The sequence below is a fragment of the Gasterosteus aculeatus genome, chromosome 2, assembly GCF_964276395.1.
Source record: "Gasterosteus aculeatus chromosome 2, fGasAcu3.hap1.1, whole genome shotgun sequence".
Lineage (NCBI taxonomy): Eukaryota > Metazoa > Chordata > Actinopteri > Perciformes > Gasterosteidae > Gasterosteus > Gasterosteus aculeatus.
The window spans coordinates 17556525-17579404 of NC_135689.1; the positions used below are offsets into that span (position 1 = coordinate 17556525).

At 46.0% G+C, this 22880-nt stretch overlaps 2 protein-coding genes across 2 annotated transcripts in view; both read right to left on the reverse strand.

Moving 5' to 3' along the window:
* LOC120829448 (vitamin D3 receptor B) overlaps nt 1-22880 on the reverse strand; it is a gene marked incomplete in the record, with an annotated part of 57490 nt that overhangs the window by 6119 nt on the left and 28491 nt on the right.
* On the reverse strand, nt 1872-9743 carry LOC144385347 (nectin 1b-like). Its single transcript, XM_078085545.1, has 4 exons — nt 9350-9743; nt 7571-7870; nt 6850-6967; nt 1872-2610 (listed from the first exon to the last, which is right to left on the reverse strand). Exons 1-4 carry the CDS (start codon nt 9705-9707, stop codon nt 2412-2414), a joined length of 975 nt encoding a protein of 324 aa, XP_077941671.1. The 5' UTR covers nt 9708-9743; the 3' UTR covers nt 1872-2411.

Consider the following 22880-nt stretch of genomic DNA (forward strand, 5'->3'; position numbering starts at 1 on the left):
TTTTACATTTAACTTGGCATGGTTACCATGGGAACCCTTGCTGAACTTCTAACCAAAAACATTGGCTTTAAAATAATGCTTTCTTGAAGTAAAAGTTCCTAAACGATTGTGGATATTATGGGTCCTCCAAGCACACACGCCAGAAATCTGTGATCGTGAACCTTGATTATTCCATCCATTCATTGTCAAACCGCTTATCCTACACACATGGACAGCCAGGAGCTGTCCTCATTTAACTGTGTAATGTTACTGCAGAGCCCGGCCGGATTGAAATCCGCTACGCAACTGAATTAGTAAAGGCCCGTAGTTGAGCTGGCTTCAAAACATTTGGTAGAGAACCCTGAGTGTGAACATCAGCATCGCCCTTTTATGAGCACGTCAGAGCCGAGGACTGCCGGATATGATTCTCATGGCAGCAGGCACACATGGGAAAGTAAACCCAGGCTTAAGGTGGTTTTATGGGTAGTCCCTAAAATCCCCCCCCCAAAAAAAGGGACTGTGACACCCTGGGAGTGTTCTTCAGGAATACTGTGGAACATATAATGGCTCCCTGATTTTGCTGGTACCCTCAGAGGGTTGAAAGGTTATGGGTTGAATCCCGAGTGAGGGTTTTGAAAAGAACCATTATAACACAGGAAGGGTTCCCTTAAAGTAAAACCCTTAATGTTCGGTTCTAGGTAGAGGACGGAGAAAGTTCCAGGTGAAACGATTAGAAAAACTTCCATCGGGAAACACAGCCAAAGTCGAAGCTCTGCATTGTTCTAGCAAGCAGCCAGCTAATTAAGTACAAATGTGTCGACATGACGCTACATGAACTCCAGACTTCAATGATGGATTCATTTCATCTGCAGGAAAAGTATCAAGTAATCAAGTTGTCAAGTAGAAACACTTTTCTTTATAAGTAATAACTAAGTGTATTAATTACAGTAAACATGCAGAAGGAGACTAGTCTACATCCCGCTGAGACCCAAGAGAGTGTTCTTCAAAGAGAGTCATTACATATCCTTTAACTTGTTCTTGAATAACCTGCAAACATGGCTTCAAGGAAACAATGGTGAAAAAATACAGGGATTCAAATTTTGCGTTGGGACTCAATTTGAAAGTGAATGTGTGCAGATTATTGTGCCCACGCATTATTCACCTCACTGACTCGATACAATTATAAGGACAAATGATGAGAATAAACAGAAAGACTGCAGGGACAATAGCAATGGGGTTGGTTAATTTAAGCAATCAATGAAAAAGCGGAAATATAAAATTACTTTGGTGCCTTTTGTTTTGCCTTTTTTCGAAAGGCAGACAGTCCTTCATACCAAAACATCTCTTTGTGACACAATTACTCAATAAACGCTGGCACTGGGTGATTTCCTGACACTAGATCACGTCCCTTACTTTCCTGCATGATGAGCATAGGCTGCTCATTTCATATTTCTATTAACACACTACTAACTAGTCTACAAATAGTGGGCAACCTCTCACAAGGGGTGAATGACATCACATCCTAACACAGTGGCTTTGTCCCAGCCTTCCGTTTTACCAGTAGAGAATCACACACTGAAAGAGGGGAAACAGAGCAAAGAGAAATGCATTGACACTGTAAGCCACAGCTGTTCACTTCACACCAAGAGCAGAGTTACCAGGGAAGCAACATGAGTCAACATGCAAAGCAATGCGAGTTAGAACACCCCCGCCTGCCAGGAACCCAGCAGCACAAAGAGCAAAGTGTTAAGAAAAAAAACAACAACTTTCCAGCTTGTCCGACCAGAGCAAAACTGTGACAGTCTCCCAATGCCACACACGCAGCTGAGGCCAATAGAAGACGATTCCGACAACAGTAGAGCATGCAGCATATCTGGTATATGAAATATATATTTTTGCTTTGTGTGAAAAAAATCATCTCCTATGGAGGCCAGTGATTAAGTGGCAGGCCAAAGGAACTGATTCAGTTTTGTTCAGCAGTTTGTTGCCCCCGAAAGACAGAAGAGAAAAAGAATGAAATCGGTTACAAAGACAGAGGCACGGGGGCCGCCTGGATAGATGTGAGCATGATGCAAGCTATTTATGACCAATACAGTACCCTCACCTTAAACCTACACCTTATTTCCTTGATGTTATCTTAGGCGCCAATAATAGTCCTGCTTTGTATCGCTCCCACACATGCATCATGGGTGCGTAACAGGGCAGGGTGGAAGTGGGCGGCTGTTGTGTTCCTGCAGTGTGTACGTGTGGTGCTCGGACACACAAATATAGAGGATTCTTAAGGAGGTGGGGGCGGGTTCCCAGCCGCACCGCCCCGCCAGTGGGGAACAGCGGCGCGCCGGTACTTGTGCGTGTACGGATATTTGTGCTTCAATTGCTACTCCTATTGTTTTGCGAGCAGGGGTACTGTATTGATGCGAGCCATGCCGGAGCTACGGAGGAGACGCGAGAACGGGAGCGACCGCCGGCGTCGGACTACCTGTGATGTTGACGTCCACGATGCCGGTGCGAGTCCCGATGCCGTTGGTCGCGTCGCAGACGTAGGTGCCGGCCAGGTCGTAGGTCACCGGCCCCTTGAAGAACAGGGTGTTGTTTTTGATCTCCACGTTGCTGGGCAGGGAGCCGTTCAACCTGTGGAAATAGATAGAGAGAGAGATAGAAAAAGGCAATAATGAATACACTGAAAAAAACGAGTTACATTACACCTCAGTAGGGAAGAAATAAAATAAAATCCCTCTCCCGGGAGCTGCAAAGCAATTCAAAGTCCATGGGAAAATAGAGTCTCTAGCGCAAAACAAGAACCTGGATGTGAGAAGGTGAGATGAATACCAGAAATATTTGACAGCGGAGAATCCCAGCAGGTCCAAACACGTAAGACACAGTTGATACCTGAGGACACAGGCCTATTTCTCTTGGCATGTGGGATACAAAACATGCAGCGGTAGGAGGAGGGTGAGGAGAGGGGAGGGTGGGGGGGAGGGCTCCTTTTCCTTTAACACGGCTGGACTCAAAGCTCGGGGGAGCCGTCACGAGAGGCAAGTGATCGAGCGATACGTTCAGAATAAATGCCGAGCTGTCGAAGAGACCTGGAGCCCAGTCTCTTTGTCTTCATGGTCGGCTGTATCTCCACGCCGAGCTCCGACTCGCTTATACCCTTTGATCAGGTCAGCACACTTCTGAGGTCACAGAGCACGAGCATGCCGCACCCCTCCGCTCTGTTATCCGGAGCTGTTTTCATGGAGCGTAGAGGCTTTGGGGGGTGAGAGGGGGGTATCAAATTCCGTGACAGTTAGGTGTTTCCTGCCGACTTCCCCTTCGATCAGCTTCATCGGCGGCTCTGAATGGATTTAAGTAGAGCTACAAACGCGACTGTGACGGTATTGAGCGGTGCTCCGGTCTGATCGCGGTGAGCTCTGTGCTGGTGACATTGGTTTCTTTGAACAATAAAGGATGCAGCAAAGACCTTCCTTCCTTCCCTCCCCGGCGCCGCTCTCTGTCAGAGAGACATTTTGTGAGCCGCTGGTGTGCGGGAACATTAAAAACAATGTGATGCTCCATTTACTACCGCCAGAGAAAAACAAAAAGACACTGCGGGGAGACGACGAAATGTGGTCTCACGCCAACAGCGGCCTAACGCCAAGCACTTAGGCTAAGCAGCCTTTCAACAAGGCTCCTCGATGACAGGGGGGAATATATACAGTGACGGGCTATTTGTTAATCAATCTTTCGTGAAATTGCGATTAGAAACTGCTGATCCTTATGCGGTTAAATTCAAATTATCAGTCAGAGTCCGAGGACTCAAAAGCAGAGATGTTTTTTCTCCTCTAGCTACGACGGCGTTCGCAGCAATCTCTGACAGCGTTGTAACGCGTTATGCAACGGAGCTGCAAAAGCAACCCCCCTCAATACAGAATGTCACGATTCAATAATCCGTTACCTGGTGAGGCTCTATCAAAGGCTGGGTTCTGCAAAGCCCAATTGATTTCATCCAGAAATGAAAGGTTGGCTGCGATTCACCACAGATCCAGAGCATTTGTGTGACACATCTGAATATGCGTGTGTGTTTGTGTGGAGCCCAATGTGCAGCAACTTTAACCTTGTATACGGGGGGAAAAAAACCTGCTACAGTTCAAACTTCACTGTAACTTGTAATCAGGTCTAATAAAATAATTCACATTGGCCATGAATGACGGATTTAACAGGAGGAAACAGAATGGTTTCTGTGCTTCAAAGAAATAAGTATCATCAAAAGATCTTTATTCCAGCAGCCATCTGTTTAGTCGGCCTGAGAGTGTCCTTACTTTCATTCAATACCGAATGTGAGCTTTTATTCTCATTGAGGTGCCGGAGAAAACATATTAAAAACATTCTGCTTAAGTTAAATGAAGGGTCAATGCACCCGACTGAAATGTCATTAGAAAAGGGGGGCATTAGGGAGCGTCATGAACAGCTACAGGGGAACTGAACCGTTCCTTCACATTGGCCTTTAATTATTACATTATATTACAGGTCATTTAGCTGACACTTTTATTTTATCCATTCACTTACATTGCATTTTTAACCCATGGCTTTTTACATTTTTTGCCCAGGGAGCAGTTATGGGTTAGGTGTCTTGCTCAGGGACACCTTGCGGTTCCCAGCGCACCCAGCGTGAATAGTTGCATCCCATCTTCCCGAAAGAGATACGTGAGCTAGCTAATTACAGTGGAGTTTGAGAAGATCACTATGATTGGGAACCAAAAAAGCGGTGCCATTTCTATACGGCCGGGACCTACCGGACCGAAACACTTCATTTAAGTCAGCAGCTCCCGTCGGACAATCCGTCCGTCTTTGTTTTGTGCTCTAAAAAAAAAACGAAGTATCAGTTTAGGCCCCGGTATCGGATAAACCCAAACTCTTCCCATTCCAAGTGATCACGCTGCAAAAAGCAGCACTGACAAAACCTCCTTTTCATTCACACAGTGCGTTGGCTCGGAGCAACTGACGACAGATTGTGGAGGGAGCTCCTGTGTTCCCTTTCAGGGTTAGAGACAACGCTGTTAAGTGAATTAGTTATTTGTGAATATGAACAACTGTTTGATCCTCCTTTCCCCCTACTTAGTATTCCTGTGCCCAGTGAAGCCCACTAAGCAACTGAGCATGCCCTACAAACAAACGTTTAAAAATCAAACAACAAAGTTCAAACAGGGTGTGCGTTTTATTGCTATGGCTTTGTGCTCTAGGACAAAAAGATTTCGATTTTTTTTTTCTTCCCCGAGATTGTAGTAGCTTATTTCAAGGCTCTCCGCACTCCCAAGTGCAAATAGCTGCTAGAATAAACCAAGTGAATTAGAAAAAAAGGAAAAAGATACAAACTTGGGAGCTTCCCTATGAGAATAATGTGGATCTGTATCGGAGGCATTCCTATTCATTGGATTTGGCTGCACCTCTTGTATGTGTGTGTGTGTGTGTGTGTGTGTGTGTGGTTGAGTGGGACGCGATCCTGCCGGCCTGTTCCGGATCCTTCCGTCACAGCCTTGTGCTGACCTCCACAGTGGAGCCCAGGGGAACCTTCACAACAGATTTGGCATCTCGTTTTAAGTGCGGCAATGGCCGTCCCCTCCTATCCGTCAACACAGCGTCCTCGTCTTTCTCGATCACATCTCTTCATCCTCCTCCTCTTCTCGACATCTTCCGCTAACTCCCTGAATTACTTTTTTGCCTCCGATAAAAAAGACTGAACGTAAAAAAGACAAGCAGGTAAACATTCTTCTATCTGCTCTGTGTTTCAGTGTTTTCTGCCCTCAATGCAAAAATCTATGCATACGGAAAAAAGAGGGGGGGGGGGGGGGGGTATGCCTCATTAAAATCCAACAGTGGCCCTTAGAGTAGATACAATGAGGCCACAATGGTCTATTAATCCACATCCACTCGAGTCCAATGACATATTTCTCAACCCCGCCTTCACTGAGCAATTACACGACAAATTGCCACATTTATCTCTCAATTTTACCGCATAATACGATAATTTAGAAGAGTGATACGCTCACAAAAGTTAATTTGTATTCGGAGAGCTGAACAGACTTTTTGCAATTTAAAAAAAATATATTTTTTCCATCCGAGTCTGATCCCTGCAAATTTACAGCAAGCACTCTAGTTTCATTCTAGTGGTCTCAGTGCTCAAATGTATACCACAGAAAATTTCGACACGACCAAATTCCATGCAATTACTCGTGAGCAGATCAAACCCAGGGTTATTCCGCGATTCCTGCAGGCCTTAAAAACTTGTTTGTATCTCTATTTGCTTATGTATTTCCAGCGCAAGACTCCGAGGCAAGAAAACGGTGACGTCTGCCTAGCAGTATGCCGGCATAATCCTCGGCTTCCACTCCAGTTTTTGGCTCCCCCCTCCCCTCTGTGCGTCGGAGACAAGCGTCCCTCCAGAGAACACAACGGCACTAACAAAGGCACTTTCTTAACCCCTCTCCACCTGCATGCCGGCCCCTTCCTATTTCAAAGCGAACGGCCAAAAGCGAAGCAAAGCGCGCTCTGTTTCCGTTTATCTCCAAATATCTGTGGCCGTGCAGATATGGGCGTGTGCAATAGAACATTGAGCTCTGCCTGCCGGTTCCAGGTCTTATCTTAACCTATCTGAACAAACAACAAACAGAAACACATTTCTCAAGAGGATGAAGGGTGTTGGTGTGTTTTTAATCCTTGCGGACAATTTCCATGTATACATAAATAATATATAAATACATACAAAACAAATGTTGGCAAGGCTGTTTCATAAAATAAAGCTATTTTACTTCATTGAGGCCTTTTTTTTTGTTCCAACACGTCTTGTCTTCAGAGCCTGAATGGCTTTCGTTAGAGTTCAGTTGCACTCACAGTTTCCACTGGTAGATGGTGACAGGGGGGTTGGCATCGGCTCTGCAGGTCAGCTGAACATTCTGACGGTTCAGGTACCAGTTTTTATCAAAGCCCTCAATCTTCACCTCAGGTTCGTCTGCAAAGGAGGAGCACTGAAATGAGTTCATCGCTTCACGACAACAACCAAAACCACAGGTGTGCCACGTTGCTGTACCTCTGTGGGAGCAAAACTCACATCTGCAAGATAGCTGCATAGGAGAACCTAATCTAGCAAAAATGCAGTTAGCTCCTACATACAGTACATAAGTGTTTCAGGAATATTGTTTAATCGAAAAACATACTTTAAACCTGTCTTTGAAATTGTTATTTCTTCAATGAAGATATTCTTAGTAGAGGTCTACTCTGCTTTTCTGCTCATCCAACTAAAAGTGCTTTGTTTGCAAGGGGACCTTTTGTTTACTGTAAACCGCTGTGATATGTGTGTTATTGACGCAGGAAGCAAAACACAATGCATTGGAAAATTGTTAAGGCTTAAGACAAAAAAATCCCAGTATGCTCTGATTGGTTTGTTAAAGATATTGTTAAATCTCTATATGTAGGCGGACCACAAAAACCCTGACTGGGTTGCCTTGCTTCAAGTTAAAGTTTTGGGGTTGGTAGGCACTTGAGATTCACACAGGTTTTTGCAGAAGCACAGACTAAAAAGCTTTTTTTTTATCACGGGAGAACAGATGCTTACACTGCACGTTGAGCACCACGCTGTCTGTGATCCTTTCACTCCGGTACGTGACGATGCACGTGAGCTTCTGCTTGTGGGTCTCGCGGCTCGGCACCACCACGTAGTTGCTCCGTACCGTCACCGTCCCGTTCTGGTTGCGCGTCTCCTGGAGGGTGGCTTCGCCCTTCAACCTGGTCTCCCATTTGATCACGCTCTGGGGCTTCCCGTTGGCCGACACGCAAGTGGCAACGGTCATCTTGCGCTTGGAGGCTCTGGCCACTATCGTAGGCGTTGTCAAGGTCATACGTGTCATAGGTCGGGCTGTGGAGACAAAGCAAATCAAGTTACTTAATGATAACTAAAGCTCATGAAGCTGAGGTAGTGCATTTTCTTTCATTTCCCATCTAATAAGATATTCAAAGTAAATCAGACCACGGTGGTTTAGATGGCATTGCGGTTCCAGCACTAACCGTGCAAAGTTTTGCCTCTTTCCTTCCTTAAAGCCAAAGCCGTTGTCAAAGCTTTCAGACAACCCACTTGCCTACCAAATGCACAGTCATCCAATTTGAATCCTTTTGTCAGTTGCAAATTAGCCATCTACTTCCAGCACATCAAAGGCCGGCTTGAGCGAATGCACAGCTGAAAGAGATAGGCCGTGAAGAGGCCTCTTTGGCCGCCGCTCGGTTATCTGCACGCAGGTTCCAGACGTTCACTGAGCCGCGGAAGCCTCAAGAAAGATCTGGGAGGCTCGGTGACACAAAATGAGGAATCCGAGATGACAAGAAGCCCCGACAACTTGAGCCAAGTGATTTTATTCTCTAACTGGGGTTTTATGGAAACACGCTAACACTCTACTGAGATGTCTAATCAGAGTGAGCACGCAACCTTTGCAGAGCTGCCCCCTCGTCCCAGGTAAACTACATCTCCGGCCACCCTTTTTCCTCTCCACAAGATGAATTCATTCAAGCCAAATTACACACTCTGAAGTGACTTTATTGATTTTAGGCCCAACTGCCATTTTTATTGACTGTTCTCTGCAGCGGTTTCAATTTTTTCTTTGTTTAAAAGGTCACATGGGCCAATCTGGGAGTGGTGTTAAACGACAAGCTCCCACTCAACGCTGCACGTTGTAGACACAACAGGGTCCTGAATAGAAGGACTCAACAATGATAGCTGTAGGAGCTGTTAACCCAATCACAGGACTGGGAGGTTTAACGGTAAACATCGTGTTGGCAGCAGTAGCTTTGGCAAACAGAGGAACAGCGTCTGGTTTGAGGAGCTCTAACAGAATTCAACCTTTAGCAGTGAAGCCGCTGGCAATGCAACATCGAGCTATAAAAGTGCTTTCGTTTAGCCTTTTGCTTTTAACTGTCAGTGTTATCTGATTGAGAAAAAAAAAAGTTCCATTTTTGCTGCCTCGAAGTCGAATGAAAAACAAATTTAGGTGACAGGTTTATAGTCCCTGTGACTTCTCCCCTAGCCAGCAATAAAATGATTCGAGGAAGCTTATGATATATGCTTCTGACAGGCATTTTTGGGACCATAAATCTCATCGATAAAACAGCATGAAGAGGGTTAAGCATTTAAAGTTAGCAACTTCCTGATTACACCAGTCAGATATTTATATATGGGCCAAAAGTAATTTAAATGTGTGCTGTATGTGCTACTATTACATCTGTGGGGACACATTTGATCTAGATAAAGAAGAAAAGATATGACCAAAAACCTCTTCGATTACACGCCGCGTCGTGGGGGGGGGGCTTCTGTTTTTACAGCATTATATATTGATGTTCTCCTTACCGAAAACAGTGAGGTTGACCGTGTTCTCGCGGTTCCCCGCGGGAAACGTGGTGTACTCGCAGATGTAGGCGGCGTCGTCGGACAGCTGCAGGCTGGAGAACACGATGGTGGTGTCCTCCAGCGAGGGCGTGCGGTGGCGGACAGCTGCCTGCTTGAAGCTCACGCGCTCCTTGAAGGGCGACAGGACAGACACGCCGAGGGCCGGGTTGGCTATGGCCACGTTCTGCTTGGTGCCGTTGAGGACCTTCTGCCAGGTGACTTGGGAGATCTTAACCGGCGGGTTGCTGTTGATGAAGATGCAGCGCAGCTCCACTTGTGAGCCCACGAAGCCGGACTTGCTGGAGTCCATCTGCACCATCTGGCCGTCGCCAGCTGAAACAAGAAAAAACGTGTAATGTAATTAGGATTTAACAATTGTCCAAGGCCAAGCAAAGCACTGCAGCCGATAGCGAGTACATGCACAGAGAATTAAAAAAGTTGATTCAGCCTCCCAGGTAGTACTGGCGCGCACAACCCTCAGTCCCCACACACGCTAAACACCACAGGGCCGGCGTCTGCTCCCTATACAGCGATCTCAAGAGTTGCTACATGGCAGCGGCGCGCAAAAGGGGGAGTTATTAACATAATGGGCAGATCTACACGACCTCGTCTTTGTCCACTGCTTCTGAAGGGCCGAGTGTGGTCCAATGCATCACTAATGAATGAGCACGAGGGCGGTGAGGTGGAGCCAAGTCATCGTCTTGCTGCTCCCACCAACTCCCCTCTCCACCTACTGGACCGACACACTGGCTTGCCCATTGAGATTTTAATTACTTTTTACACACAGATACTTCAATGACTGCCTGGAGCTGCTATTAAAACCCCCCAATGTGGAGTCCTGTGTAAGCACTCCAAACAATGGGAACACCCACACTATTTTTATATTAAAAAAAAAACACAAATAGGGTCCCTTCTCCCATAGTCTAATCCTGCAGGGAGTTTGGCGGCATAAAAAAAATAAAAGGTCAATTAGCAAGGACGGACCTTGTGTAAACTTGCCTGTGGTTTATTGTTTCATGAATAAGCTGACCTCTTACTTACGCGCCCCCTGGCTTTTGACGTGATGCTTTTTGCATATACTTCCGGCATTGACTGAACGGCCTGCCTGATGTTATCTGATGCACAAACAATTAAGTGAACAGTGAAAATTAGCTGGCAACACTTTGCATTGATTAGTTCATCACTTTAGTCCTTTGTTATATAAATATTTGCAACTTCCAGCTTCTTAAATGTGAGTATTTGCTGCTTTGATTCTGTTTTGTACACTTAAAAAGCTTTGATCTTTTATGGAAATGATCTAATTCACAAAACCATGATATGCCTCCAACTTAGAAATGTTTTTTTGCTGCTTTTCACTGCGAGTCTCTTGACCACAACTACAAGTCACACCTGATCGGGGGTCTGAAATGACTGCAGCTGTTTCCTCCACAAACATTTGTTATCTCGAGCTGTTATTTATGTTCCTTTCTAGGTGAAGTCTGACAATGTCCCGTTTCCTGGTCCGGCAACCTATAGAAGCTATAATTATTCTCCCGTGGATGGACGAGGACCTACTGGAGGAAACACTCAGTTAATCACACTGGACTCATAAAGCTGCCGTGAATGAAGTCGTAAACAGGAGAGGAAATATGTTGTTGCCTGTTAAAGTGGAGGCCGGGGGCCCCCCGCGCACATATGCCCCACAAATGGAGCGGCTCCTTAACGCTGAGCAACCGCATCACTGTGGCGGATAATCGCTGCCTATCGGAGATAAAGCTTCCACAGGGGGCTTCAGAAATGTGGAAGAATATGTGAAAGAGGGATCGGTTTATGTATACACCCACTGAATACAATATCTGATGTAGTCCATCTTCAACTGTACATGAATCCACAGACGAGAAGGAGGGGGAGCTGTTTGCGGAGGCTGTCAAACTGTCGAAGCAGCGGCTGCTCCTCTTATGAAAACTCTAGGTAGTCAGTCGAAGGACTCAGGCGCACGACGCACACGCGAGGAAAGGGAATATTTTTGTTGAGACTCTGGCTCAAAGACCATTAAGACGAACAATGTATTTTCTTTTCATCTTTCACGGCGGGGCGGGAAAGCAGCACATTACGAGAGAAAGGCAATTTCTATCCATTGTTGTCTACTTTCGCTCGGGCGCAGCCTCCGACATCAAATCATATACAATATATATATATATATATATATATAAAAAAACTAAGTGACAACCTTTTGAAGTTACTGAGTGCTCATCATCTTTCATTTCCTTCTGACCACATCAGCCAGACCCTCTCAGTGGGGATTTAAACTTGGGGGGTGGGGGGGAATTTGACGATGACAGATTGATTTGCTAACACGGTTTGACAGGGATGACTGGAAGCCTTGTCATCTGCACCTTGAGCAACACCTGTGTCCTTGTGCACCTCGGGGGCAATGCTTTACTCCATTTTATCACAGCTTAGATTACCAGTTGTGGCGGCTCTAGTATGATTTTTTTTTGTGTGTGTGCAAACACAATTTACTGTGTGACAACACCAGTTAAAGTTTAATCTCAAGTCTGAGCGATGCGGGTTGAGGTGGATTTGTTCAGGAGGGCTGTAAGAACTCATGAATATGTACCTGGCCCGACCTCGCCCGCTCTACTGCTAAAACAACACTGGCTGGGACTTGCGGTTTAAAAAGCTGCAGCCCCTCCCTTCCTCACTCCCTCCCCGCATTCTGCTCTTCCTCCTCTGCGTCCAACGCTCCCCACTCAGACTGAACCGAATAAACAGCAGCTCATGCAAATGGAAACCAGAGGAATGGGCGTAATTACACAGCCACGGAGCCCCAATCCCACCCTCCGTGAAGGGGCCGGGGGCGTCCACGGGGACCCCTTTCACTCAAGGACTGGAGGAGTCCTTGGCTAAGCGCACTAGAGCTGTAATTACAGACTACACCACTGTGCGGCAAAGCACGGAGGAGCAGAGCCACATGCATGCGACAGGCATTGAGAGGCAAGATTTGTGTGAGGGGTTAGATGAGCCAGTGGTGCCGAAACAGGGGGGAGAAAAGGGACATTGCAAAGTAGTGGAGATGCAGCACTGCCAAATGGGGGGGGGGGGGAAGGCAACGCTTAGGGGAGACGTAGGTGTGCTGCAGGGGGTTAGAGGCCGGCTGGTGTTGTTGCTTCTTGTGCTGCTTTGTTCCAACTACGACCAGAGGGTCACAATGGGACAAACAAAGTATGTGTTTCCAGTCAAAAGCGTTACCATTCAAGAAATTGTGTCCAAAGTTTTGACTGGTACTATACAAAAAAAAAAAGAGTAATTCAGCACCAGGTGAGCTGACTTAGATCAAAGGTGACATGAGGGGCCCTGTTCAAACAGCTGCCATACCGTCTGGCCCTGCGCTGATAGCGAGGGACTCACGGAGCTGTGCACAGGACATTCAGCTGTAATGAGAGCTGGCTTGTCAGGCAGCAAGGAAAAGCATGTGCTTTGTTTTGTTTTGCATATATTGCACCACATTGGACCACGTCCGACACCAAATAACACCCTTTTGTCAAATTGGCCTCCTATGGTGCGTGGACGATAGCCAGAGAAGCGTACTGATCAGAAAAGCTGAGGCCTTATGTGAGTGGAAATCCTGTAAAGTCGTAAAGACGTTTTTGAATTGGACTTTTTTGTGTTACCCAAGGTGCATTACGAGCTATTTGACGTTAAATGGACTATCATCTACCGAATGAACAGCTGCATTGAAGAAGAGTTGAAGAGCTGACGTTTACAATGTTTGCCGGGGTAATAAATCGAGCGAGGAGCAGAGATCCTTTTGCGTAAGGACGTACACTGTACAAGCACACTCTGCTTGCTTTAGTCACTTTAAATCAGTCAGAGATGTACTCACCCACGTGGGAAAACAAACACGGATGTGAAGAACAAGCTTACTTCCCCTTCCCCCAAATCAAAAATGGATGAGAAACATTGCATTAACATTTAATGTTTGCTTTTTGTAACTTAAAGTTCTCAAAGTTCTCAAATTAACATTTCAACCCCAAATATACAACATTAATCCATCTGTTTAATCCCGGCTATTTCTCAGTACAATGTAAAAGCAGACCTTGCTCTACATTTAAATCAATAACCCACAAATGAAAACCAGGACATCTCTAAAGCATAGGAAGCTTAATGTTTCATAGAGAAAGCTGCTTCTTGGCAGCTCGTCTCACAATAGACATATATTTAACAGTATTGTGTTGGGTTTTTTCCTTCGCTGTACTGGCCCACAACCAACAGTATTTCAAAAGACGATTGTTGGCTCATTTACCACGGGCCAAGCTCATCCAAAAGGAATCCATTTGGGTCATGTGAGTCAAATTAAGTTTGGAATAATTCACCTCTTGGTGCTGCGTGTGAGAAAGGCAAAAGATTAAATAGGACTCAATGCATATTTTAAAAGAGGCACTCATTACCGTCTTCTATTTAAAGCCGCACCAGGCAACTTAGCACACTGTTAGTCCCAAATGGCAGCGAGATGTCGCCGTTTGAAGACCGAAAAACAGTAAATGTGTGATGCGATGTCACTAAACTGCACCCAGCTTGGACATTAATGTCATCTGCTTTCATGGGAGGAGAGTGACAAGTTTCCCCTTTTTCCCCGGGCCTGCACTCTCTTCTGTTTGGGGGAAGATTTCCTGCTCCTGTCCAACCGTGACACTGAAAATGTAATCAGACAAATAGGTCACATCTGAAACATCTCGGTTTGCAGAGATGCCACAGTCTTTTCTACTGCCGCTCCACTTTGCGATTCAAGCAGATAAATCAACAGTGTTTTGGTGTAAACCTCAAACGCAGACTAAAAGTGTTTCACATAAAGATGCATCATCTCTTGAGTGCTCGATGCGCTTTGCTTACTCCATTGTTACTTAAGGGGGATGCTGGTTGGATAAAACACGGCTTGAGACACTGGGGATAATTACTGTTTAATGCAGTCCCAGTTCCCACGGCAATGCTACAGGCTTCTGTGCGCCGCCACTCATGACCACACATGAGGGTGGGTGTCCGTGCACACAGAAAACCCTTCATCATCTTTGTTTATTTCTCTGGTCGAACACATTCTCACTCAGTATTTTGGAGCTCAACCGGTGGCATTTTGCTTGGGTTATCAACAGAAATAAATTATTCAGGATAACTGGGAGCCATCTCATCGGAGGCTTTAACACATCCAGACGTGGCGCTTCATTTAGCAGCAGCAGCTTTTTTGGAGGGAGGGGTGTCCGGGGGCTGGTGGGGCAGCGTGTCAGGAAATTTGCTTTATACCCAGACACCATTTGATGGTACGTCGGCTGAGGTAAACAATGGAGCCATTGTACCTGCCAAACCGGCCCTCCCTACCTTCGGTCTCTCCGAGCAAACATTGCAACTGCAGATGCGGGCGAAACCTTCTCTGGAGCAGATGGATATCAGACCTGCTTCCAATTTGCCACAAATTTGAAACAGTCTTTTTTTTTACAATGCAACAAATGTTGAGGACAATATAACATCTGCTGAGCTATAAATGTTAATGATCATCAGGAATATTTATTATGTTAGGGCAACTTCCCAATCTGGAATTACGCGCTTTTTTCACTACTCCCACAGGCTGTTTGTAATGGCCGAGCGCCGCTGCACGGTAGCATTGTGTTTTCCACGTGGGTTAGAAAATCACAGCTTTCAGGTTGGCTGTGCGTGGTATTGACCAGTACACTGCATGCACCGATTCTCACCTAATGGGGCTGCCTCCATCGCCTTTGTCAACCACCACGGGGTTCACGGCAAAAGCCCACGCACAAACACACCCCTCAAGCAGCATCAAGGCCTTTTAAATGTCAGGGTGATGCATCAGTTTGCCTGCAACGGAGCTTCTCATCTTACTGCAGTGCTGGAATGATTCATCCATGAATGAAACACTGGGAAAAAACGCCGCTTCTCCATTTTGTTATCCGACTATTTCAAAGAGGCAAACATAGACGACACAGTGGAGTACGTCGTGGCCTATTTTTAAGCGCTTCTTACTATGAAGAGTGCCAGAGGACTTCCTTTAATAAATCAAATAGGAAATATGCCGGAAGTAATCTGGGTTTTTATTTGTCTTTGACCGCTGCAAAGACAAATGCAGTGAAAAATACAGCTTTTGCAGAGAGAGAGAGAGAGAGAGAGAGAGAGGGGGGGGGGGGGGGAGGGTAAACACAGTATTAGAGAGCTCTGACCCTCATCCCTCCCCCCCTCCAGCTTAACTAAACAAGGCCACCACGGTTTCGGTGCTTCGACACAAAATAAACAGCTCTGACGTTACCTGAACAAATGGTGAGATGACATCACCCACTGATACCAGATAGCAAGCAACCGTCAGTAAACAGAAAGTCCCTCTCACTGATAAATGAGTGACTGTACAGGTTGACTGAAACTGCCGGGGGGGTGCCGAGAGTATCAAAGTTTGGGATCTGAAACACAGCTCTGCGGTGGGAGGTCACTAACAGCTGGATAATAACATGCTTTACGAGATCTCAGGCCCGGGTCGCTGGGGAGCACTTGCCCCGACCAGACAATTAGTCAACAAAAGCCCCTCGCCCACTGGATGGGCTCTGCACACACGATGATGAGCGCTGCTTATTTCACAATAACATAGGAAGCATTCCTGGGCTGTCAAACGGGAGCAGCTGTCGCACGCCCCCCTCCCCAGCGGGACAGAGCTGATCAATAGGGCCTCGGGACGGTAGGTTAAGGGGGGGGGGTCGCATGAACGTGATGTAGAGTGCGAGCAGCGAGAGTGACACGCAACAGGGTCAGACGTGGCCGGCAGATTATAGCACTCAGGATATTAAAGCGGAGAGGAGACGATGCTGCAGGCAACACGCCTCCTGTGGAAATCGCAGCATTAGCACAGGGTGACGCGGAGGTTAGTTGCGCGCACTTCTTTGGAGGCGGTCGGCGTATTGCTACAAAGACGGGACAAGACTTCTCCACGGGGCCCTGAGGTCAGGATGCGGGCGCTCCCGGGAAAGGTCAGGGGCGGCGGATGGGATGGAAATGCTTCCTAATGGAGCAGTTTAAAAAGATCCCCTTAAGCTCACCTGACATCTCACATAAAAGGGATATTTTTAAAGTGTAAATTAAAAAAGCTCTGGAAAAAAAAGCCGGTCAGTTGTTGTTTCCATGTAGCCTAAATGAGATAATAAATTATATATTTTATTTTATACCGTAGAATCAAATTGTTAATTAGTAAATTTAACACACCATTTTCTTGCACTATGTTGTCTTATCTGTCTATTGTCTCACTGTCTTGTTATGCACCAGTCAAATTCCTTGTATGTTTAACATATTTTGGTAATAGATGTTCCTGATTCCTGATAAGAAAGTAAGATATCGGATCGGTGCATCCGACTGATCAATCCTGCATCTGGTATCAGCAAGGAATTTCAAGTAGGAAATACTTATATAATAGTTATTTCCTTTTTATATAATTTTATGTCTCTCGGGTTTTTTTCAAACATCCTGTTTGAATACCCCCCTTTGCACTGTGAGACTATTTTTTGGATATTTTTGTAGGTAAAATAAACAAAATAAAAATTTCTGAAAACATTATTGACAATCATTTGTTTGCTGCCCCAGTTCCTGCTGGTTTAAGCGGTTTGCTCAGATCTCCCGCATGAGTCAGTATTAACGCTGTTTATCCAGCAATGAACCAAAAACACCTTCTCTGAATGTGCATTGGACAATGAAGGACTCAGGATTATGTGTAAGAATGGTTTTAGAGTGGGAGGTATGGGAAGGGGGCGGCTCGGTGGGCGCCAGCACCACAGTGGTACCCTATACTCCAGTCAAACGCTCGGCGAATGCAGCATGAAAACCCCTGCCAAAAAAAGTGCTGAGAAAGAGTCGGGCCCAGGACAACCATGCATGACAAATCCTTCTCTCACACCATCTGTTCCATTGTCCACAAGTAAAGATACGTCTTGCACAGAGCGCAGACGCTGAACACGTCCATGTGATAATGGTGAGAGCTTGTGTTGGATACATTACGATTTTAAAACAATGCAAAGCATTCAGACAAAAACGGTTGATCGATAATCGGCTGTACGCGGGGGGGGGGAGGGAGGGGGGCGGGTTCGGCATGCTCAATGAAATCAGATGGAAGGTGACCTTAAGAAGTTCTCAGCAAGAGCACAGATTATCGTTCTTGGCATCTGACCCGTCGACCTTTGCTGGTGGAGTTTTTATGCCTTTTCTCTGACAAAGGCCAGTTTATTTTGTAGCTGTTTTCAGGGTCGGAAAAAAAGCTTTTGGGAGGCCAACAGCATAGGTCCAGCGTGCGTGTGGGGCGGAGCACTGTTGCACGACCAGCTGCTTATTAAACCAAAAACAGAAATCGCACAATCAATATTTAATGAGTCACTCGTGGGGATTCTTTGCTCCGCGTTGCGGTGGATCAGCCTTCAAACATTTCTGGAAAGAAATGAATGTTGTGCACGTCATTCACTTCATTCTGATGTGCGTGGTTCTCATGAAAGTGCATCTCTAATTGTGATTGGGACGTAAACAGGACAGCAGGAGCCATGTGCACAGAGCTACTTTTCTTCAGCCCTGCTGGCGTGGGTCATTTATACAGCGTGATTCATTAACATATAGCAGAGGGAATTCACACTCCAGCTTTAGGAAGGGGGCACTGTGCCGGAGCCCCAGTCCTGTGTCAATTAACAAGCACGCTTAGTATGTGCCTCAGTCATTATCACCATGGGACTCTGAGAAATGCCGTGATTCCAGCAAAGTGTTGTCACGATGGCGACTCTTTAGCAGAGTATCACGTGGAGAAAAAAAACAACAATATCGCAAAGCAATAAAAATCCTCTCAGCAGTAGCATCAACCCTAAACTGGAACGAAGCAGTCGTCTCTGTGCACGTGTAGAAGGAATTAAGCACAAACAAACACGATTATGAATTTTGCCCTGCAGTCACATCATTTAGCCATGGATTAGTATCCTGTTCTCACCACTGGAGGAATTTATATGCACAGCTCCTTAAGCTGATAAGTTAGACATGCTACTACTGTTACCCTGAACATGTTCAGGGTAACATGATCTTGTTATCTAAATCCTTTTTTTTACATGTAGATATATTAATCTTATTAATCTTGATGGGAGTTCACCTGAGACATTTGTTTCTGTGGTTTCCAGGCTGTTTTCTGTTCTGCTGCATGGGAAAAAACGCAGCGTTTCAACGTCAACCGGCTTCTTGCATTCACCCCTTTTTTCATGTGCGTTTTGATCGAGAACAAAATCCAGCGGTTCTTGGCAGGACTCCCGAAGACTGGGACTGAACCATTTCCTTGACCAAGACCACAGACCCCGTCTTTCCAAGGCGAGTGCGGCTCCATGTTCCACATACATATAAGCGTTGGAATGCTCACCACATCTCAGGACCATGTTCATATTCTGCTTCATGTGCTTTCCAGCTGCGCTGGAGTGTTGTCTTTCCCACCCGCTCCGAGCATCATCATATATACCACTTTCTCCCCCTCAGTGTGTTTCCATAGGGTGCACCGGTAATTGGGATATTATGAATCATTTCGCATCTCTACTTGTACATCATTCTGACACACATCCAATTATTTTCTGTGCTTACTTTTCAGCTTGGACAGAATATACAATTTTGGCACATGAAGTTAATATTTTCTTGAAGTTTGTTTTTCTGCGCAATTTCATATTGGGACATTGTTTTTGACAGAAGGAACACATTCAATAACAGCACTAAAATGGCCGCACATTTTGGGGAGCTGGCCATTCCGGAGAAAAAAGCAACTGGCATGGAGACTCAGTCAGAGAACCACAAAGCCACAGCAAGGGGAACGGCAGGGCCTGAAAGCTGAGTCGGGGGTGGTATGAGTTACTCCAGTCGCCACTGGTCGTCGGATGTCTACAACGTGTATTGACACGGAGACCCAGGGAAGCTCGGGCTGAACTCTCAACAATGAACGTGGATAGAGAAACAGGACCGGACCCTTCTAGGACGTCACTGGAAAGGGAAAAATTGTCAGTTGTGGGAATTAGAAATCAGAAAACGTTCCTCCTAATTTGGTCTTAAAAACCCAGTAGTGGGTGGGCCGTGGGTTTGGGGGGCACAGAAGAGAAACAGTCAGGAAATGAACTCATAACGTTTCTTTTTTCTTTTTCTTTTTAAGTGCAGCTGTTGAAAATCAAGGAGCGGGATCTGTCGCGTTTAAGCCCGAGTGAGTGTTGGATAATGGCTGAACGCAGACTGCAACGCAGACTGCAACGCAGACTGCAAGCGGTGCGAACAACTGTCGCTCCTTACTAATCTCAACGACTAACTTTAAAACTTGATACCAAAGAGCATCCAGATAGAAAACGAATAATGGGGGAGAGAGAGAGAGAGACAGAGAGCACTGCCAGCGACTGCAGATAATTGTGTGGTTCAATGCATTTCATCGTGACCAAGAGTAACCATGGGACTAGTCCGCTGACAACTTGCACTATTATCTGCAATCAAACCAGCAACGTAATTACCCTCAGAGTTAAAAGATATTGCGGGGTAAAACCTCACCGTGTGCCAATTCAAACGAGAAATGCAGAGAGGTCGCAGTGACACAAGCCTTGCCAAGGAACGAAAGAAAAAAAGTAGTGTATTACTATCGATCAGAAGCAGGGGAAGTGTAGCAGGCATTCACAGAGAGACTCAACACCTCAATTTGGCCGTATTGAAATCCTTGTCACTCATTCAAACCAATGCAGCAACGTACTGTTTTATTGGGAGGAAAAGGAGTGGGATTAGCACGCTAGTTGAGTCTCTCTAAGGGATGGTATGGAGGTAGCTTTCTGTAGCCGCAAACCAATTGCATCCCTGACGGAATCGCTCACGTGGCCGCCCACGCTTTGGACTTTAACAGCCTTTGAAATCTGCTGACATGGTTGGAGACTACCGCTGTAGCCGGCTGAAGAGACCCCATAGGCCTGTCCACTGGGAGCTCCAGAGGGAATGTCTACACGCTCCATGTACAGGGCTTTTTTTATTTTTACCTTTTGACGAGTATTATTTTGAGCCCCTACCCCTGTGTTGCCCTCCACTTTACTGTGTCTATACCGTTGGTTGACTCATTGTTTGACAGGATTGACAAGCTCCCTGGCAGAGCTGATTAAAAGCTTTAAGGTCAGGGAAGTGGGACAGATATCGAGCGAACACCTGTCTCCTCGCTGTGAGCCAGTCCCCTACTGGGTGTGTCCTCCATTGGTGCAGGATCAATGGCTCCATTAAGACCCAACGGTTTCTCTTTTTTTTTCCGACAGGGCTACCTCGGCTTGCATGGAACCTTTCACCTTTCGCTTTTTACTTAACCCCAGGAACGCCAGCCGCACTGACAAAAAGGGAAAGGCAGAGCCTCGCTGTGGCCAAGCCAGAGGCTCGCAGCGGGCTTACTCATTAACCAGCCGACCGACCGGTTAAACACAATGGACGCCGCTCAGACTCGGTGTGAAATGTGTCAAGCCGGATTTGGCGTGTGGCCAATCGTTTCCTCCGTTGCTGGCCCGGGAGTTGTGGTTGTTACAGGAGGGGAATCCAGGTCAGTCGGGCGCCAGGGCGTCGACACAAGTAGAGGAGAGTCGGGCAAAGTGGCTTACCGGCAGCGGGGGGATGCTTATAGATTGTTTTTATCTTCCAGCATTTAATCGGAGCTGACGTTGACCTCCTTCATGGCCATTAGCGATGAGATAACTGACTGCACTCATTAAGTCAATGATATCTATTTTGCTCCGTATTATCAGTGAAACACTTACCTGCTATAGGGTTGTTATCAGAATTTGCTATAAGCCAACAACAACAAGGACCAGCTATCTAGCTCAACCAATTGCTCATGACAGAAGTGTGGTTGGAGGCAGTAAAGTTGGGGTATGAACAGATTAAGTGGCGCATGATCTCAAAACAAATCTTTATGTCCTTAGTCTTACTCTCATTAACCTCTTTCCCTGGTTTGCATCTATTTTGCTGGTTGAGCAACTGTTAAAACTAGTATAGCAAGTGTGCAAGAAGAAAAATGCAGGGAGCTTTTTTTTTTCCCATCCATCTTTGGACAGCACATCAAACACGGCTCTCTATAGAAGGCAATGCAAGATAGAGCTAAATAGTTTTGGGGACAAAGTCTTTGTTTTGGGAGTGGGAGGCAGGGTTGTGGTTTAAAAAGTCTTTCCCACTATAAATAAAGCATCCGGCACTCATGGTGACGCCGGTGGAAAAGTTGTCAAGAGACAGAACACAAAAGACTCAGAGAGGACGGCGAATACAAATTAGGGAGATAAATGCGGGGCAGCACCGCAGGAGTGGCCGTGTTGCTACTGAAAGACACTGAGTATAGGAATGAAATCCCCTAAAAGGCCAAAACATTTCAGAAACCCTCTTGTGATTGGAATCCTGTTACATTCCGGACACCAGCCTACTGCGGCAGAAGGTGTGGCGGCACAGACACTGCGGGGGACAAGCGGGCCAGCTGCAACACTGGGGGAGCACAGCGGACTTCCTTCAGCCCGCGGAACCTGAAGCACGACTGTGAGAGACAAAGAGAGCGTTTCATGCTGATCGGTCTCACTCTCTCTCTCTCAATACAGACACTCCAATGTCATGTGACTATTTGTGATCAGCTGTGGTTATCGGTAGTCTGAACCCTGCCCTGCATCCAGAGCTGTCAAAAGTATTCAGATTCAACACTCAAGTAGAAGTATAGATACTAGGGTTTAAAAAGACTATAAAAAGTTTTAAAAGACTTGAAGTATCAACTCAAGCTTTTTACTTGACGGCTAAATGACACGAGGACGTACACACACGTTGTTCCCATTGATTAGGTAGACTGCAGCGTCTCCACCAGGTTTACTACTTCATGGGATGGCGGGTCATACTTTGAAGGGTTGGGGGGGGGCGGGGCGCACCCCTGTTATAATGATGGGTATAATGATGGGAAACACTGAATTGGCATCAATTGGTTATCAAAACATTGGCCAAAAGACCCGTTTCAGACTTGAGCAAATACAGAATTTTTAAAGCTGCATTAAGACACACATCACTTTATTTAAGACGCTGCGCTACTTGCAAGTCACTGTGTTTTCCCAGATTCTCAATAACGTAAAAAAAAAAATGACGGCAAACCCATAGCCATGAAGATACTCATTTAACGTTACGTGGAATTTTCCATGAGGAGGAGGAAGCGGGTCCATGTCACTAAATACCCAACTGAGATCCTACCACCAACCAGCGGAACCTGCCGTTCTGACAGAGGAACTTTCCACCGACCCCTTTTCGCACCCGGTGCATCGCAGAGGACTCCTATAGGGTGTCTGAATGGTAAATGTTTATACTCCTGATCCAATCATAATCCAATTCACTGTATTCGGATGGCACAATTTATCTGGACAGGTTTTTTTTGGCCGTGTGTTTTTGAACGACAACGAGCCAAAATGAAATAACGAGGCTATTTTTAAAATGTAAGGCGTAG

Coding starts and splice junctions, on each gene's coding strand:
- LOC144385347 (XM_078085545.1), bottom strand. CDS start 9,707: ATGGTGCAGATGGACTCCAGCAAGTCCGGCTTCGTGGGCTCACAAGTG. Junction 7,871..9,349: donor GGTCAACCTCACTGTTTTCG/GTAAGGAGAACA, acceptor TTGTCTCCACAG/CCCGACCTATGACACGTATG. Junction 6,968..7,570: donor CGTGGTGCTCAACGTGCAGT/GTAAGCATCTGT, acceptor CCTCCTTTGCAG/ACGAACCTGAGGTGAAGATT.